The sequence below is a fragment of the Fragaria vesca genome, linkage group LG5, assembly GCF_000184155.1.
Source record: "Fragaria vesca subsp. vesca linkage group LG5, FraVesHawaii_1.0, whole genome shotgun sequence".
NCBI classification, from domain to species: Eukaryota; Viridiplantae; Streptophyta; class Magnoliopsida; order Rosales; family Rosaceae; genus Fragaria; species Fragaria vesca.
In genome coordinates, this window is record NC_020495.1 from 9,308,307 (window position 1) to 9,326,763 (window position 18,457).

The 18,457-nt window shown below is 38.6% G+C and overlaps 5 protein-coding genes across 5 annotated transcripts; 4 read left to right on the forward strand and 1 right to left on the reverse strand.

Annotated features, from left to right (window-relative positions):
- Window positions 1–3,354: 3,354 nt before the first annotated feature.
- On the forward strand, window positions 3,355–4,853 carry LOC101307989 (UPF0426 protein At1g28150, chloroplastic-like). The gene is made up of 3 exons (XM_004299401.1): window positions 3,355–3,476; window positions 3,584–3,730; window positions 4,289–4,853. Exons 1-3 carry the CDS (start codon window positions 3,432–3,434, stop codon window positions 4,466–4,468), a joined length of 372 nt encoding a protein of 123 aa, XP_004299449.1. The 5' UTR covers window positions 3,355–3,431; the 3' UTR covers window positions 4,469–4,853.
- Window positions 4,854–5,747: 894 nt separating this feature from the next.
- LOC101305271 (protein-lysine methyltransferase METTL21B-like) lies at window positions 5,748–8,253 on the forward strand. The gene is made up of 5 exons (XM_004301163.1): window positions 5,748–6,020; window positions 6,880–7,022; window positions 7,317–7,501; window positions 7,864–7,977; window positions 8,055–8,253. The coding sequence occupies exons 1-5, from the start codon at window positions 5,748–5,750 to the stop codon at window positions 8,195–8,197; spliced, it is 858 nt and encodes a 285-aa protein (XP_004301211.1). The 3' UTR covers window positions 8,198–8,253.
- A 1,376-nt stretch (window positions 8,254–9,629) lies between these two features.
- On the forward strand, window positions 9,630–12,608 carry LOC101308286 (alcohol dehydrogenase-like 6-like). The gene is made up of 10 exons (XM_004299402.1): window positions 9,630–9,750; window positions 9,837–9,973; window positions 10,301–10,338; window positions 10,537–10,859; window positions 11,062–11,144; window positions 11,266–11,341; window positions 11,442–11,503; window positions 11,683–11,778; window positions 11,907–12,068; window positions 12,196–12,608. The coding sequence occupies exons 1-10, from the start codon at window positions 9,696–9,698 to the stop codon at window positions 12,310–12,312; spliced, it is 1,149 nt and encodes a 382-aa protein (XP_004299450.1). The 5' UTR covers window positions 9,630–9,695; the 3' UTR covers window positions 12,313–12,608.
- A 518-nt stretch (window positions 12,609–13,126) lies between these two features.
- LOC101308869 lies at window positions 13,127–14,234 on the forward strand. The gene has a single exon (XM_004299404.1). The coding sequence runs from the start codon at window positions 13,211–13,213 to the stop codon at window positions 14,096–14,098; it is 888 nt and encodes a 295-aa protein (XP_004299452.1). The 5' UTR covers window positions 13,127–13,210; the 3' UTR covers window positions 14,099–14,234.
- A 912-nt stretch (window positions 14,235–15,146) lies between these two features.
- On the reverse strand, window positions 15,147–17,725 carry LOC101308575. The gene is made up of 4 exons (XM_004299403.1): window positions 17,521–17,725; window positions 16,638–17,448; window positions 16,021–16,187; window positions 15,147–15,448 (listed from the first exon to the last, which is right to left on the reverse strand). Exons 1-4 carry the CDS (start codon window positions 17,682–17,684, stop codon window positions 15,241–15,243), a joined length of 1,350 nt encoding a protein of 449 aa, XP_004299451.1. The 5' UTR covers window positions 17,685–17,725; the 3' UTR covers window positions 15,147–15,240.
- Between the last annotated feature and the right edge of the window lie 732 nt (window positions 17,726–18,457).

Here is an 18,457-nt window from a genome sequence, read left to right on the forward strand (position 1 = left end):
CCCCATCCATCTTCTGAAAGGCACACCATTTTCTATGGTCCCATCAAATGCATGTGCATCGAGCCGCCATTCGTGATCATATGGAAGGAGAGTACGGTGACTCAATTTGCATATCTTGTTGCAATGACTGTTGCTCCCCTCATCGCTAAGGTACTCTGAACAAGCCTTGTATCCCCTAATAACGTTGCCCGACAACATCCCACGGGCAGGAAAATCACTGATGGTACCAACAACCATGACATGCATCTGGAACATCTCGTGCGTGTACTTGTCATAAGTGGGATGACCAACGTCCCACAAAAATTTAAGCTCTTCAATCAAAGGTCTCAAATACACATCGAGACACTTCCCTGGATAACCGGGCTCCGGAATCAACAAACTTAACATATTTTATTCCTTCTTCATGCACATCCATGGGGGAAGGTTGTACGGTACCAAAATCATCGGTCATACACTGTATTGAAGACTCATGTTGCCAAAATGGTTGAACCCGTCGGATGAGAGCCCGAGCCTCACATTCCGGACCTCTGACGCAAAATGAGGAAACTCCCTGTCTATATGCTTCCAAGCCTCCCCGTCAGCAGGGTGTATAAGGGTATCTTCGTCATGCAATTCCCTATCAGCGTGCCATCTCATAGCTTCAGCCGTGTGTGAAGACATGTACAACCGCTCCAACCTATCTCTCAAAGGGAAATATCGAAGTACCTTTACAGGTTTCCTGTTGCCTGCAGGAGTCAGCTTATATCTGTCAGTGTGACATACCGGACATGCGTCAAGGCCACCAAGGTCATTCCCTTCTGGATCTTTACCCCAAAAGAGAACGCAGTCATATCTGCATGCATGGATTTTGATGTAGGAAAGCCCAAGATCTTTCAGGATACATCGGACCTTATGATGAGTGGTAGGAAGACGATGACCGTGAGGCAGTATTGAAGCAGTGTACTGTAGATAATCATTAACAGCTTTCACAGTCGATTTAGTCTCAACTTTAATCTTCATTACGTCCATCACACTTTCAAGAACGGTCTTCTGACAACCGGGGTACACAGGGGTCTGTTGGAAAACAAGCAGTTTGTTGTACTTGTCAATACCAGCAGTGTTGACAGCTCTAGGGAAGGGTTGCACCGGGTCAGGCATATACTGTCCTTGAGCGCATACACCGCTCTCATAAGGAAACATGTCGTTGATGAAGACTGTTGTTGGATCGTTGGATGTACTGCCCATCTCAGAAAATTGGCCATGATCATGCGGACCCCCAGATGATGTTTCACCGTGATATAACCAACATGTGTACTTCTCCCAAAACCCGTTACTCTTCAAGTTCTGCCATACTTTGTCAATCGCAAATCGATGCATATCGTTGCGACACTGACATTTCGTGCACGGGCAATAGAAAATTGTATTCTCGTTAGCATTAGCCAGCGCATATTCCAGAAAACTCATAATTCCTTTACCATATCTTTTGTCCCATTTTGGAAGCGAAATCCAACTCTTATCCATATCCTGAAAATATAACAAAATATATATGTATAACGCTAGCTAATTATTAATTAAATTCTATGCCATATATAAAATTTTAATTCATTTATATATATTCTACGTACTACAACTAATTGATAACAAATTAATTAACACACATATATATACATATACTTAATTAATAATTACATAACAATATTATATATATCAACATCATCACAAAATCATCATCAACAACTTTATACCATCAACACAATATTATAAATTAATTAACATATATATATATCTACTACTTATTAACAACAACTTCATATATATTATCAAATCATCAACCAAATCGATCAACACACACACACACACACACATATATATATATATATATACATCCAACGTACTCAAAATCTATCAATTCAATCACACTCAAAATCGATAAACTCAAATAAACTCAAAATCAACATATATACACATGTATGTACCTATATATAGCTCCACTTCTTAATTATGGACAGATTTCAACAACACCCAAACTTTTTCTCCCGTTTTTTCTTCTCCCGTTTTTTTTTCTCAGATGAGCTGCTGTCCAGATCTGCGAATATAAAGAACTTTAGCCGACGAAAATATAATTTAGCCGACGAAGGAAAATTTCATTTTTAGCCGACGAAAAATTGATTCGTCAGCTTGGTTTTTTTTTTCGTCGGCTAAAGTCTTTCTTCTGGTAGTGGAGGCGAACTTCGTGGCAGATGCAATTACTCATGAATGTCATATTCTTCCAAATGGACGCACGTGGATGGGTAGCTGCCCATTGACTCCTACTAGAGCCTTTTTATTTGATGATGTAAACTCGGGTTATCCAAGAGGTTTCTCTCTTTAGTTTTGTTTGTTTCATATCAAAAAAAATAATAATGGAGCCAACTAAAGATTAAGAAATGATCATAGAACCCTAGATTCCACATCTACCTTCCAAGAATCAAGCGCCTAATTCTGTGCCATGATTTAGCGGTGCCCATAAGTTATTGCGGATCGGTTTAAGGCTCAAACAGTTTTTGACCCATGAGACTAATGAAAATTTATTAGGTGGCTTCGGACCACCATGTACATGCCATGGTCTGGGTTGATGATAATCATCTTTATCTTTTTCTTTTCACCCCGTGCATGGATGCTTAGCGGGGATCCTGCTCGTACATGGTAAATAACCAAATTCTAATTGAAATGAAAGGAGATTTTACTCGTTGGTGTCAATTAGGCGGTCTAATAAAAAAAAAATAAAAAAAAAGGATGATCCCCATTAAATTCGGGTAATATTATTAATTGGGTGGTGTTATTAACATTTTTTTTTTCTCTATTAGTACACCTTATATATCTTTGAATTTTTTATGAAGGATTGTGGTGTTCTAGGACCACTAAATAATTACTCTAGCAACCCTGTAAAATTCACCTAATCAATTAACTGATCACAAAAATTATGCTCAACAACCATTAGATTTACATCTCAACTAAAAATAGTTATTTGTACCAATAAATTTACATCTAACAATTACTAGAAATAATTATCTTGGTCAGTTACTTACCACTTTACCAGGTGGACTAGCAGCCATCGATTAAAAGAGAAAAATGGTTGGATTGATGTAAATTGTAAAGTCGTGAGCCGTGACGTGGTTGGTTGGGTAGCTTAATTAACAACTTTGAAATTATGGGTTCAAACTTGACTGACATATGTAAGGGGGTGTTATTTGATAGATGGTCGTTGGGTTGGGTTGGGCTAAAGATCACTGGGCCAAATGACTTATAATGTGGCCCAATGAATTAGAAAATATCAGGCCCAGTAAATAGAGAAGAAGAGGCTGTATAGTACTATAGTTGATGACTTGATGGGTTATACATCTACTCACTACTTGTCGCCTTGTCGGAACCCAAACCAGAACCAGAACTAGAAGGAGCAGAGGAAGCTCAATATGTCGGTCTCACCTGTCAATATTTCTTCGTGTGCACAGCCACTGGTAATTCCTCTCTCTCTCTCTCTCTCTCTCTCTCTCTCTCTCTCTCTCTCTCTCTCAATCCGATTTCCCATTTCTTATGAATAAATGAAATTTGTGTCACATCACAGTGGAATTCAAAGAAGTTCATTAAACCCTCGGCATTCACGAAGAAGCTGAATCCCAGCAGCACAAGAGTGCGTTTGGGAAACAATCATGGGGTTAGAGCTTTTTTCTCCAATCCGATTGAAGAGCCCATTGTCAAAAAAGCGCTTCAGGTACCTTAAATTTAAGTCTTCAGCTATTATCTGCGTTTAATTTGGATTTGTATTACTGAAATCTGAGTTCTGATTATCTTTCTTCTAGGTATTTTATGCTATAAAGGTTGTGTGTTGTGTGTACAAGTATGTGGTTAAGGTTTCAGAGTTGCCATTATCTGTAGCAAGTCTTGTTTGAAGGCAACCAATTTGTTATAAGAGCTCAAATTTAGACCATATGACGATAAAAAGCTCGAGACACCCTGTTTTTGTATTTCTCAAAACTCGAAAGAGTTGGTCAGATGGTTCGAAAAGTTTAGATTTTTGATGTTCTTGCAAATATATCACATTGCAATCCTACCAATATATAGTGGTTTCTCCTACCTTCTCCTGAAGTAGATATCGCGGAAACTAAATTAGTTGTATCAGCAGGTTTCATCTGAAAGTAACCCTCTCGAGTCTTGACCATTTGCTTGCTGATCTATGATTTTCGAAATGAAATGCATGAAAATGAGTATTGTTGTATGTAAATGATGGACTATCATGTCCAACGTTTCCTCTTTCTGTATTGTTCTGTAGGAGCCGGTTGCTTTCATGGGAGGGATGTTTGCGGGACTTCTACGACTTGATTTGAATGATGATCCGCTCAAGGAGTGGGTTTCCAGGACTGTGGAAGCGTCAGGGATTACAGTGGAAGAAGTTGATGCTAACGGATCAGACCCTGAAGAAGAAACCCCGCAGCAGATTGAGATTGAATAACATCCTTATTTCTCTTCATGTACACAACACCAGGCAACCTTTCATTGGATTATTAAGCATGTAACTATGAGTTGCTGGAATAAGGTCCACTCACAGCTCAATCATAGTATCGTTGTAAATCGTAAGCATCATTATTCTTATGTATTTGTAGCTGGGAGTGCTCTCAACATTCAGTATTAGCTACTTGCATTCTGTACTCACTGTGAAAAAAGAAAATGAAGTATAGAAGATTTAGTTTAGAGTACAGGAGGCTGAATTGAGGAGAGCCAATAGCAGTACCTGTTGTAAGTGTGAACAAAAAGCATAAGCTCATCTGTAGGATCATGCTTGTTTACAAAGTTAAGAAATTTTTATTTCTAAGCTCTGATGATCATTAGGCAATCATAGACTCCTGTGTGAAAATTATGAACCTGTACAATCTTACTGAAAGCAGCTGAACCCAGATATTCAGTTATATAGTATCTGCCTGCAATCGTGGTCTTTAGCACAACAGGTAGATCCTTCTGTACTTCAAATACAGTCCTGCAAATGTGAGAATACATGATTACAGCTCATAGATACGTAAACTCAAACCCCTATGTAAAGATTATAACATAGATACAACTTCTCAAGCTGTATACAATACAGAAAATCAAATCTTGTAAGGCATTATTTTTTATTTTGAATGCTTCTGGAAATCAACCCTTGACATCCAATTTGTTTTCGTCCAAGCTTGATCCTTAATGCATCTGAAATTCAAGGATCTACCTACCGTGCATCGGAGCAATATACATCCGCCATGAGGTTTGCTTCTCTGTAAACATAACTAAAGCAGATTGAAGCAAAAGAAGAAGCAATTCTTCCGATGTCTTGAACAATCTTAATCAGTCTCCAGAGGGCAGAGATCTTTCTATTGATGGCATCCTTCACTAATTTTGAGTCGCCTTCCACTTGAATGCAACTATGACCCTGATCTCTTGCCTTGATTAAGCTAATCTTTTAGGGTTGAGTTGAACTTCTTGTTTATGTGATTGAGATTCTCTAGCCGTTGATGGCTTCCAACGTACGAATAGTTGCATTTCTAAGGCCTCTAGCCGCAACGAAACTCAGACTCAGTTGTGTGCAAAGATTATCATGAGTATATCACACGGACAATTTATCGTAGGTGACGTGAAGCCCGTCTAAATTGACAATAGATAAGCCAAGACCTTAAACAGAAAGCCTTGGCTTTAGAGTGCTGTTTCAGTTGGAATACCAAAACCGAACGAGCGAGAATCCTTGACACAGCACATAAGCGATCATGGGCAGCCAAGTAGCAGCGGAAGAAGTAGAAGAGAAGGAAAGACTGGTAAAAATGGGATCGTACGGAGGAATGGTCCGGCAGCTGAGGGCCGCCGCAAAAGAAGAAGAGTCATGTGCTGCTACGGCCGCTGAGGAGGAGATAATGTTGCTGTGGGGAATCCAACAGCCAACTCTCTCCAAACCAAACGCATTCGTCGCCCAATCCTCTCTTCTGCTCAAGCTCGATTCCTGTGGCCATTCTCTCTCTATTTCCCAGTCCCCTTCCTCCCTGGTATACTCCTTTTTCCTCTTTATTAATTATGATGTCATTAATTCAGTTCATCGTTATGATACTTTGATCATTCACACCCAAAAGAAAAGAATGCTTCTTGACCGAAAGAATAATTGCTTGTTCAATTTTGATGCTTAGAAAATATGTGTATGCATTTGTATATCTGCAAATGTTACCTTTGTCATCATGGACATTATGAGTAGGAGAAATGTTTAGTCTATGATTCCCTGTCCACAAAGTTGAATATTATTTGCATTCCAAAGTAACACCAACATTGGTGATGAGGGAGGACAACTAGGAAGCTTGCATAACATGTACGGTACATGATCAAAAGGCTGGCCAAAACATGACTCTGAAACTATAGATTTTGAATGTTGTAATGCTAAAGTAACGGATCATCTGATTTATGATGTTATGAGGGACACTCTTTCTTTTTCTGAAACTCATCTCCAGGTAACCCTAAAATCAACAAAAGGAATAGGAATATTTGGCTTAGTGTTGTGAAGTAAGATGGAGTGGAGAACTGGAAAGTTCTTGCCACTTACAGATTAGCATGCGTCCGAGGAAAAAAATTGTGGTCATTGGAATTCTAATTGAATGAATATGTGTTTTAACTTACGATATGCATACACAATTCAAACAAAAACCCTGCTTGGTAGTCTCCAACATCTGTTTCTGTTGTGCACAGGGCTGAGATGATTGCATTGTTTGACTGAATAAGTTTCCATCAACATCTTGTTTCAGTTGGTTGTTCTGTAAACAAAGCATGTTAGAGGACACTTAATTTTCTAGAACAGTCATTCTGTATGCAACTGCTTCGTCTGCTTGTGCTCGAATGACTTGATAAATTGAACTGCAGAGCACGCCTGGGGTTACTGGTTCTGTCATGTGGGATAGTGGAGTTGTATTGGGGAAGTTTCTAGAGCATGCTGTGGACTCGGAGTTGTTACTGCTTCAAGGCAAGAAAGTTGTTGAATTGGGCTCTGGCTGTGGTTTAGTCGGGTGAGTCATATACAGCCTCTATTTTAAGAACTGTTTCTTTGTTTTTCATTTATATCTGTGAGATAACTTAGTCTTATAAGTTGTAACTGAGGGTACTTAACTCACTCTATCATATTTCTACACTTGGCTGGATTTTGAAATGGTTACAATTTGAGAGTTGCATTGTTTGATTTACCTTATCGAACAAAACTTCTTCTTCTTCTTTTTTTTTTTTTTTTTTTTTTTTGCAGTTTCTAGTTCTACTTTGATAATGGTTCTCTTACTCGATTTTTCCATGATTCTCTGTTCTTCCAGCTGCATTGCAGCCCTTTTAGGTGGTCAAGTTGTCCTCACCGATCTCTTTGATAGATTGAGGCTACTAAAGAAGAACATTGATGCCAATCTGAGACATGGAGATGTGCGAGGTTCAGCAAAAGTGATGGAATTGCAATGGGGAGATGATCCTGACCCGGAACTGATAGAACCTCGACCTGATTTTGGTAATAACCATTTGGCTATATCTCCTATAGAAAATCATGTACTATATTACTTTGGAAAATTTTGATTTGAGACACTGAGGATGGAATGATTATTTCTCTTGTCTATGTTCAAGGTTCAAAGAATGAATTTTAGTTTTCTGAAACAATTTTAGTAGGTGACTTACAATTGGAGTTGCATTTATATACAATTATCTGTATGGTCGGCCAAAAGGTGTCGGTTTACTGCATTCTTCCCACTGCTCATTCTTGATCATAAAAATGGACCTATAGGTGAATCCTCCAAGTAGAAATAACTCTCATGTCCTTTAATACTCTATCAAAACATTTCTAAGACTTGTATTTTCACCAAAATGTTATTCCAGTTCTAGGATCTGATGTAATCTATAGTGAGGGAGCAGTATTGGATCTGCTGTCTACCTTGCGGCAACTCTGTGGGTCTGAGACAACAGTGTTCTTGGCTGGAGAACTTCGAAATGGTACTGATTATCTTTTCTATCTGTTAAATTTGTATTTCCTTTTCCTACATTGTTCTCAAATCTTTGTTGTACACCAGATGCTGTCCTTGAATACTTCTTAGATTGCGCAATGGAGGATTTCATAATTGGACGTTTGGAGCACAGTCAGTGGCATCCAGACTATTGTAGCAGTCGTGTTGTTTTGTATGTTCTGGTCAAGAAAGTGATGGTGGATCTTTAGGAAGAAAACATAGATTTTCTTTCTACAAACACAGTTCGAACTCCTACAACTGTACCATATACAGTAACTGAAATCCTCTTTATACTGTAACATTTGATATTTAGCATTCATATCTTGTAGTCTGAAGTTTTTATGATCTCCAGGAGACTGGTACTATACCAAGCTTCTATAGTTCTATTTACATTATTCTTGTACCAAGTTACTGTTATTACAATTTGCACCTCCAAATTTAGGATTACCTTTTTCTTCCCCAGCTGGGAGTTGGTGCAGTAGCTACTGCAGTTTCTTTGAAGTTTCTAGTCCAAAGGTCACGTGTTTCTCTCTACACGAGTGATGCCAGTTTGGTCTTTGTAAACACTTTTTTGTTTTAATCACATAGTAACTGGAGATATAAAGAGGAGACTTATGCCACGACCAGATAGTATTGAGATTTTTTTTTTTTTTTTTTTTTTTGGGCGTTATGATAGTGAGTTCATAAGTCATAACATGTATGTATTTGGATTGAAATCCGGTATTCAGTAAAGTCAAACTAAATATTATATCGCAAAGGATTTAAATCTTGGGGGTGTCTTGTTTTGACATTTGAAATTGAAACATTAGATTTACAATTTCATTCATTTTCTTTTGATTGCCTATTGGTTAGATAATATTGTGTGTACATGTGATAAATTCATCTATGTAATGATTATTCTTGTCTACCAATTCATTAAGATTTTGTTCAATATGTAAATGAACATACAAAAAATATCCATATAGAAGGCCGATAACAATCCAATTTAAGAACTTTAATCATATCTTTTTATGCTCCACTAATTGCAAAATAAGAAAAGTGGAGAATGAAATTCGTTAATTTTCTTTTACTTCAGTTATCCAATAAAAGAACAGCCACTTCAGTGGATTACTGTAATAAGGCACTAAGGTCTCTAGGATTGGAGGATTGTAGGGGGGTTCATAAGTTGTAACTATATTATATTTTGAACTTTTGTACTTTGATTAGCTAGAAAATAGATATATGTCCAAAAGCTGGGGGTGGTTCGGACCCCTCCGGGCCTGACTACAGTTCCGCCCTTGATCGCAGACACACGAATCCGAAAACTGGCTTCATGTAATTCAGAAGAGCATGTCTGACTTTACACACCAAGACATGAATCAAGTCTTTCATCCGTTTTTGGATTCATGCACTTGTGATGAGGTTGTAGCCCAACTTTGGTGATACCCTCGTGGACCTCGATCCGGATACTGACCCGATGTGTTTTACTAACTCGTCATCACAACCGAGATGACTTGCCTAATAAAGAAAAAAACGTAAAAAAGAAAAGGAAAAAAAAAAAAAAACAAAGCAAGGCTATGCTAAGTGTTAGGTGAGGAATTCTCTAGTCTTCGCTGCACCAACCCCCAGCTCCAGCTGTGCGCCTAAGAACAACCTCCTCCTCCTCCTCCTCCTCTTCTTCTTCTTCTTCTTGTTGCTCACCGTTGCTATACATAAATTTTGACAAAAATGTCATTGCCTTGCGTACAACCGCCTAAACAACCAAATGTCATCACCTGCAAAGGTATATGCTCATTTCTGTTATGTGTTTAGTTCATACACAATTTTGTTTAGTCTTCGTGATTATATCTACTTTGCATTCTGTCAAAGCTGCGGTGGCGTGGGGACCCGGGAAGCCTTTGGTGATAGAGGAAGTGGATGTGAGTCCACCTCAGCCATCCGAGATAAGGATCAGAATTGTCTGCACCTCTCTCTGTCGCAGTGACCTCACTGCCTGGGAATCCCAGGTACCTCCCTCCTCTCCTTTTTTTCCCCCTCTTTTCTTATAATTCAAGTAATGTGTATAGATATCATGCATATTCACACAATTAAGCACCAAAATAGTTATGAATCTGAAATTGGATAGGTTGAATTGATTTCTCAAGTTATTATATATGTCTGAATCTGTAATGGAGTTAATGTATAGCTAAGGAGATGAATTCAAGCTCCAATTGAGGTCAACAGTGACATGTTTGTTTACTCTAATGAAGTTATACTCCATTCTATAAAGGGGGATGAACTTAGAAATGACAATACTGGTATTTCACAATCCATCTCCCCCTGCTATTTTGCAGGCTATCTTTCCGCGGATATTCGGCCATGAAGCAACAGGGTCAGTTTTCACCCTATTTCATCATGTACTTGAAGTGTATACATACTTCTTCACTTGTTCCTCTCCACCTCACCCACCAAGAAAAAAAAATTAAGAAATAATGTTATAATGAGCTTTACATAGTTTGTGTAGTGAGGATGATCAACTACTTCTACGGTATTTGATATTAGCGCATTCTTCTTTACATGCTATTTGCAGGATCGTTGAGAGTGTTGGCGAGGGAGTGACTGAATTTACAGAAGGGGACCATGTGCTAACAGTCTTCACTGGAGAATGTGGAACATGCAGGCAATGTGTATCGGGTAAAAGCAACTTATGCCAAGTACTGGGCCTAGAACGGAGAGGTGTAATGCATAGTGATCAGGGGACACGGTTCGCCATAAATGGGAAACCGGTATATCATTATTGTGCAGTTTCGAGTTTCAGTGAGTATACTGTCGTGCACTCTGGATGTGCAGTCAAAATAAACCCAATTGTGCCTCTGGACAAAGTATGCCTTCTCAGTTGTGGAGTAGCTGCAGGTAGAGTTTCACATATGATACCATGGCCTTTTGTTCTTTCAATATGTATATACTATATACAGACATACATACATACATGCACACATATTGAGTGGAAATTAAGGATTCTAGCTTATTGAGTTGAAGTTCCTAACCAATGGTGCCAAACTAAGAAATCTGAATGAGAATAAATTGCAACCTAACATTGTCAATATAATTGTAGGCTTGGGTGCAGCTTGGAATGTTGCTAGGATATCTAATGGATCAAGTGTGGTGATATTTGGTCTTGGAACCGTAGGCCTTTCTGTATGTGCATACCACCTAGAGTTGAACCTTCTACCTGCCACCTTGTTTTCATTTTTTGTTTTTTTCATGTAGAACAGTAGCTGAACACCATAGTTTGGAATAACGATTCCTTGAATGATAGGTTGCACAGGGTGCTAAGCTTAGGGGAGCATCAGCAATAATTGGTGTCGACACTAATCCTGAAAAGGAAGAAAAAGGTTCTGTATCTAGCTATTTTCTATTTATCATCTGTCTCGAGTTCTCTGGTATGAGTCACTATGTATCTTTCAGTAAGTAATGATGTTCTTATTGCTGCAGCAAAAGCTTTTGGAATTACTGAGTTTATTAACCCAAATGACAGTAAAGAACCAGTTCAACAGGTAATTCGTGAACCGAGAGAAAGAGCAGATGCCTCAATTAATATTTACCGTGAAAGAAACAAGGATTTAAGCTTCTAGCCTGTCCAATGATACAACCTTTAACTTTTTCTTAAAGAATTTGAGAATGGTGAAATGGTTGAGGCAATCAAAATTGTTGTAACTAGCTTACTCTCTTTCAGGTTATTAAGGATCTCACAGGTGGAGGGGCAGATTACGCATTTGAATGTATAGGTGACACAGGAACGGTAACTACTGCACTGCAGGCTTGTTGCGATGTAATATTCTCGTATTCCTGTTTTTGAACTTCATTGTTTCCTATTTCCTAATCATATCTCAGCTTATCTAAAACATGTTTTATTCATTTAACATTGCCTCAATCTTTTTATATGCTCTTTGTTTGAAGGGATGGGGATTGACTGTGACACTTGGTGTGCCAAAAGTAAAGCCACAAGTATCTGCTCATTATGGAATATTTCTTACTGGAAGAACATTGAAAGGGTCTCTTTTTGGAGGATGGAAACCTAAATCTGATCTCCCTTCATTAGTTGACATGTACATGAAAAAGGTAACACTAACCAGTGAACTTCATTAAGTTATTGCTTGTACTGCAAGGATGTTTTTTCAAGTGTTAGCAGATTTGATATCAATTGGAAAATGTAAGAGATTGCTAATTTTACAAAACTTGGCTGCAGGAAATCCAAGTTGATGAGTACATAACACATAACCTGTCATTTAGAGATATCAACAAAGCTTTTGATCTGATGAGAGAAGGGAAGTGTTTGCGCTGTGTTATGCACATGGAAAAGTAGTTTCTCTTGTTATTACTCTCCGTTAGAGCGACATATCAGGAGTTCTCATTAAGTTACAACTGGAAGTGTGTTCATGTAGACTATCTGTAATCAATTGATTTTGAGGGTTCAAGAAAAAATAAATAAAAGACCAACTTCATTTGAGGGTTTTAGTCCTGGTCTGCTGTTTAAACTTTAAAGTTTAGGGATCTCTGTCTTTATTGCAGACTGCTGTTTAGAGTTTAGACTTCATTGCAATACTTCATTTATTCTTTAGATCTCACGCACAATGACATTTCTTTGTGAACGGGAATGATGGTTTCGGCTTGACTTGTCTACATTTCCGTGTATCTACACATACCATGTGAATGACTAAGATAATACAGATAGTTATGAAAGGCTAAGATACACAAGAATTTTTGTAGTTATATGAACTCGATGTAAAATTTGCACTCACACGACATGCATGTTCGAAAATTCCCTCTGCACAACATCGTCTTACTCGTTTACAAGGCATGTGTGAATACACTCCATAATCCATATGTGCACAGTGCTCTTAGATGTGAAATTGGTGAGGGTATGAAACTCAACTTTTTTTAATTTTTATGTACCATTGAACAAATCAAACTCTCAGAACGTGGTGTAAAAAAAGGCCCTTTGTTTCTAGGTAGTGCCGCTTTGGTTTTTATATCAGATGACTTAGCTGAACTACCCACAGATACCTGGCGTTTATCGATAGATTTGTTGTTGCAAGTAGGTGAGGAAGGTGATCAAACACCCAAGGCTTTCTCCTTGTTTATAATGCATGGATTGAAATGTAAAATACCCTTGAAGTATTGAAGAAGAAACAAGTTTACTTTGTCTCCTGAGGTAGTGAGGTCTGATCTTTGCATATTTATAGCGAGATTTAAGAATACCGATGGCTGATCATCAAAAAATTCATCCTGCGGTGGATCTGGAGGCACCACCAACTCCCACAGCGCCGCCTATGGTGCCTCATGGACACCGGCCTTCTTCAACGATTCCACAAGAGATGAATGAGAAATGTCCGGGTACTACTCCAGTTGCTTCTTCAACAATTCCACGAGAGATGAATAAGAAAGGTCCAAGTACTACTCCAGTTGATCAGCAGCGCCACCTTCCATTAGGTTCACGATCATCACACGTAGCACATACCATTCCGGTAATCCCTGCAGAGCCAAAGCAACCAGAAAAGAGGAGCTCTTCATCTACTTGTTGCAGATGTATTTGTTGGGCACTGAGCATCCTTCTCCTTGTATTGATCATAATAGGAGCCACTGCTGGAATACTTTATCTCATCTTCCGCCCAAAACTTCCAAGTTACTCTGTCAATAGCTTGAAGATAAGCGACTTAAGGCTCAATTTGGACATGAGCCTATATGCAAAATTCGACGTCAAGATAACAGCTGAGAACCCAAACAAGAAGATTGGGATTTACTATGAGCAGGGTGGCCAGTTGAGTGTGTGGTATACAAACATGAGGCTTTGTGAAGGGGCACTGCCAAAGTTTTACCAAGGTCACCAGAACAAAACAGTACTCAATGTGGCCTTGACAGGCCAAAACCAATATGGAAGCACACTGATGAATGCACTGCAACAGCAACAACAAACTGGAAGCATCCCCTTAGATCTCAAGGTTAATGCACCAGTAGCAATTGAATTGGGGACATTAAAGCTCAGGAAGGTCAGGATATTGGGGAAGTGTTTGTTGGTTGTGGATAGCCTCACTACTAATAATTTCATTAGCATAAAAGCTGATAATTGTAGATTTAGATTGAAGCTTTGAGATAATTTAGCAGAACTGCATCTTCAATTTTGGGGGTTGGGATAGGGAGCTATTTCACTTTTCCTTCATTGTATTTTTCATCTACTTACTGATGGCATGTTTGATTATTTAAAATTTATGCAATTCATTTTTACTCCACAAGTGCATTTATTTTAATCAACAAGGCTAGAAGAATGGCATTTTGTCAAATATACACAGGTAAGCCACTCCTAATATAATAACAATAACTTGAAAGATAAAATAGTAATGAGACTGTAAAGTGTAAACATCTAACCATTACCCACATGATGAAGGGAAAAAACTTCTATGCTTTCTGACTATTTTAGGTTCCAAGTTCCAGCTGATCATCAGGACAGTTTGAAAATCCCACAACTGTAATCAGGTAGATCTTTGGTGATCAAAATGGCCCTTTATGACCTAGTAAAGCAAAGTTATCGCTTATTAAGGAAAAAAAAAGTTATCGCTTATTAAGGAAAAAACAAAAGGAAAACAAACAAGGAAACAATTCTTTAAAGCCAAAACAACAAAATAGCAAACAGCCACCAAATCATTCCGTAGACCATACTCCATACTCAATTCTCACCAGGTCTATTTTAAACTGGTTGGGTGAACCCCAATTAATTCCAAATCATACATACTTAGCACACATGTAAAGGTTTTATTAATTCCAGTAAAAAGCCTACTCTAAATACTATCAGAGATTTTGCAGAAGTAATTGATATCGTTTTCCCTTGGTTTCACAAAAATATGTTTGGTGATTAGCAGCCAACTATTATGAGTGATATTAAAGTGGTGGTTTGCAGGTAAGAAGGAATCATTCATCCAAGTTCCATTGTAACCTTCAGCCAAAAACAAAAACAAAAAAACAAATTCCATTGTAACCAACCAATTCAACCATTTTAGCCACATACCTTTGGATGTACAGTTACATTACATAAAATTCAAAATATCATTTCCAAACAAATGTTTGATAAAAAAAACTTATCAGTTAAGCTCATGGATTTGTTTGATTCTTTATAAATTGTAAAGGTTAAGCTATTGACAAATATACAGACCCAACGCTCTTAAATTGTAAAGTGGAGTAGCCTAACCTGCCATTACTATCTTCAGTATGTTTCAGTTTTTAATCTGACATCATAGAACTAATCACCAGTTAAAGCCCGTGGTCTGTGCTCAATGGTACACAAGGACATCCCAGCTTGTGAAACCGCTCTCACAAATGCCATATTAGCTGTTGCAGTTGGAGCACACCAGTAATCACCAGTACCAAAAACAATCTTACACTTCAAAGCCAGTTTTCGAGTGGTCGGAAGGCTCATCATGCGTTTAGACGGACTATCAGGAACAACTCTGAACCAAACATAAAGCATGTTAAAACAGACAGAAAATGATCAAAACTTTATTATATAAACACATACGCAAAGAAAATTATAGAAACTAATGACCAAAGGATATTCTAAAGTTAGGGCCTCAGTGTCCAGTGAGGTAACTGGCATTACTAACCCTTAGGGGAAGTCAATACTGACAGAAACAAATCAAGATGGTATGATGATATCCTCACCAAGTAGTTCAATGCTTGTTATCCCAATAGCCCAAGACTGTCCTAATTACTGAGCTTTTATATTTTCTCTCTTACAGGTGATCATTTAATATGGCTTAGCTACTTCCCAATAGTAAGAAATATTACAACTCGATCCTCCGGTGTGAGGTACATTGTGTTGTTTAGCATTAGAACATCTTTAGATGAAATATGAAAGGAACCATACTGCAAGTTTTCTGTAGAGTTAATTACACAGGATGCAACTGAAGCATACCTCAATTTTCACAAGTAGCTTTCATCCTGACATTATTTATTTCCTTTTGAAAATTAATCAACACAAAAGCAACTGTTCAAGAAAGAAGACCAAGTGGTCAAAACTTACCTGAGATATTTTAGGAGGTGACTAGCTCTCAACTTCTCATTAGGCCCTCCATACATTGACACTAATTCCTTGAACTCCGAATGAACGGTTTCACATGTAATGCCTCGCTTTCCAGATATGGCACTACCAAGTTTAACAAGAATTGGATTCTGTATCTCAGACATCACCTGGCAGAAGATCAAGAAATATTAAAGTGGATGCTAACGTCAACTATATATAAATGGTCCTCTAAGTCTGCACAATAGTGACAATCATAGGAAACATATTTACTCAGCAAAACATAGAAGCTGAATTCACGTGTAATATTAACAGAGCCACTCATAATAGTCAGGAACAAAGAGGAATAAGGGAGATATATTCTTTCATTTATGGATAATACATGGCTGGAGAGAGTGAATAACAGTTTATCAGACAATTCGTATCAAACTTCTTTAATCGGAAATGATCCAGGTTATTGAGTGTAATCAACAATACCAAGCATTCTGCTCAAATACTTTATGCTCATGCAATCAGGACAAAGGTATGTGCATTTACTGGATAGATAAACCCACACTAGGAATCAAGAAGACAAGAAATAAAGAGTAACAGTAAACACCAGACTAGGATGAAGAACTAACCTGTCCAATCACAAACTCATAGTTCCCCTTAAACCGCTGCCTCAATTCGCTCTCTGGAGTAGCCAAAAGTTTCTCTGTACCTCCATTACTAATAGCCGAAACAAGCGCAATCAAAGCTGTTGTATCAAAGTTCACAACATCACACTCACCCCGTTTCGCTGTTTCCATGTTCTCTACATCAAAAGAGAACAGCTGCATCTTCGAAACCGCAGAATAAAACCCCGGAAAGAGCAGTGTGGTGTCCTCTAGCAAATCCCAGTTGGCAGCCATAGGGGAGACCTTAACATCAGATACTGAACTTAAAACATCATCATCTTTTACATCCCCCACTTTGATCTCAAACACAGCCGCCTCCTGATAAGTTCTTGCAACTAGTACATCAATCCAATCTCCCTCTTCCTCGACGAGATCGAAACGAAAACCAGGATGACACAACTGAACCTGGGTGGCCTCAAATTCATGTTTCAGTTTATCAGACAAGAAGCTGCTGAGTCCGTGTGAGAAGAAGAGAATAACTGAGGAGGGTCTGAGCGCTACAGCAGAGGCGGCGGCGGCAGTGAGCTGCTGAACTCGGCATTGCAAGCCTTTGGTCTTGTTTGTTTGGGGTTCATTCCAAGTAATGTAGTTTGGGTTTCTATCAGATACGATAATCCAGACTGGGTTCCTATTGAGGGTGCAGACTATATCGACATGCCCATTTTGTGAACTAGTTTTGTGACACATTGGAATAGGCTTGCAAACGCGAGAGACCCCAGTGATGAGAGGGTGGTGGAGGATGTGAACAACTGTTTCAATGTGCCCGATATTCACGCTGCAAATACAAACAGAGAAATTCTAGTTCCGATTTCATTGAAGAGAGGAGAGTGTGAGTTAGAATGAGGACCTGAGGGGAGTAGAGGAGGTGGAGCGGGAGAGGAAAGAGAGTTCGGAGTGAGCCAACTTGAGGAGGGTGCGTTTGCAAGAAGGGGTGATTTTGGTGGAAGATGGCAATCTCTCTATTCTCTCTATTACATCTCTGCATCTCTTCTTTGCTGCTCCCAATTCCATCTCTTTCTCTATCAATTTCGCCTTTCCACTCGTTTCCCAAGTTCTTGACGAACAAAATGAAAATAATAAGGTATGATCTGTTGTAAAGCCCTTATGAACCACCCGTAGTGTTGTGTTGTGTGAAAGATTGTGAAATAGATTTGTTCCCTGTCGTCTACAGTCAGTGGATGAATAAACATGGAACACGAAATCAAAGTGTGTAATAGGATGAAGGATGGATTGTTTGCACAGTGAGGCAAATGGCTTCTAGTGTTTTACATGTTGGAAGGTTTGGAGAAGGCAACCCATAACGATCTCTTTGGCAATGGAATGAAAATATATAACCATGTTTTGGATCGTATAGATCAAAATGTCGGGATAGTCGGGCAATGAACTAATGCAATTCCGAATAGAACTTGAGTGCTTGGTGGGATATTGATAACTAGCATCGAGAATAACTAGTATGAAAAAAAAAATTAAAACAAATCACATCAACCTTTTATATCGCCGAGTCTTGTAGCGGAGACTTGTATCCAAGCGGAGTATTAAAGTGATTGGTGGGTGAGTGAGTCTTTGCCCGATGAGGTGTTGTTGTATTGGTTTGTCCACTCTAGTGGAATCAAGCACTAAACACGCCCCAAACCCTCAGATCAGAGGGACCACCACTCGATACAGTGGGTAGCCAACCACAAAAAAAGAGAAAAAATTGAATGGGAGTCATCTCACAAACCAAGATGTCCTCACTTCAACGTGTTATCAAGTATAAGTTATCATCTCACAATCATTTTTTATTT

Excerpts from the sequence above, each read along its gene's own strand:
- LOC101307989 (XM_004299401.1), top strand. The coding sequence starts at position 3,432 with ATGTCGGTCTCACCTGTCAATATTTCTTCGTGTGCACAGCCACTG. Across the intron at positions 3,477-3,583 it reads CTTCGTGTGCACAGCCACTG|TGGAATTCAAAGAAGTTCAT; the intron begins GTAATTCCTCTC and ends GTCACATCACAG. Across the intron at positions 3,731-4,288 it reads TTGTCAAAAAAGCGCTTCAG|GAGCCGGTTGCTTTCATGGG; the intron begins GTACCTTAAATT and ends ATTGTTCTGTAG.
- LOC101305271 (XM_004301163.1), top strand. The coding sequence starts at position 5,748 with ATGGGCAGCCAAGTAGCAGCGGAAGAAGTAGAAGAGAAGGAAAGACTG. Across the intron at positions 7,502-7,863 it reads AGAACCTCGACCTGATTTTG|TTCTAGGATCTGATGTAATC; the intron begins GTAATAACCATT and ends ATGTTATTCCAG. Across the intron at positions 7,978-8,054 it reads GGCTGGAGAACTTCGAAATG|ATGCTGTCCTTGAATACTTC; the intron begins GTACTGATTATC and ends GTTGTACACCAG.
- LOC101308286 (XM_004299402.1), top strand. The coding sequence starts at position 9,696 with ATGTCATTGCCTTGCGTACAACCGCCTAAACAACCAAATGTCATCACC. Across the intron at positions 11,145-11,265 it reads TTGGAACCGTAGGCCTTTCT|GTTGCACAGGGTGCTAAGCT; the intron begins GTATGTGCATAC and ends CTTGAATGATAG. Across the intron at positions 12,069-12,195 it reads TTGACATGTACATGAAAAAG|GAAATCCAAGTTGATGAGTA; the intron begins GTAACACTAACC and ends ACTTGGCTGCAG.
- LOC101308869 (XM_004299404.1), top strand. The coding sequence starts at position 13,211 with ATGGCTGATCATCAAAAAATTCATCCTGCGGTGGATCTGGAGGCACCA.
- LOC101308575 (XM_004299403.1), bottom strand. The coding sequence starts at position 17,684 with ATGGAATTGGGAGCAGCAAAGAAGAGATGCAGAGATGTAATAGAGAGA. Across the intron at positions 16,188-16,637 it reads ATGAGTTTGTGATTGGACAG|GTGATGTCTGAGATACAGAA; the intron begins GTTAGTTCTTCA and ends ATCTTCTGCCAG. Across the intron at positions 15,449-16,020 it reads CACCTCCTAAAATATCTCAG|AGTTGTTCCTGATAGTCCGT; the intron begins GTAAGTTTTGAC and ends TGTTTGGTTCAG.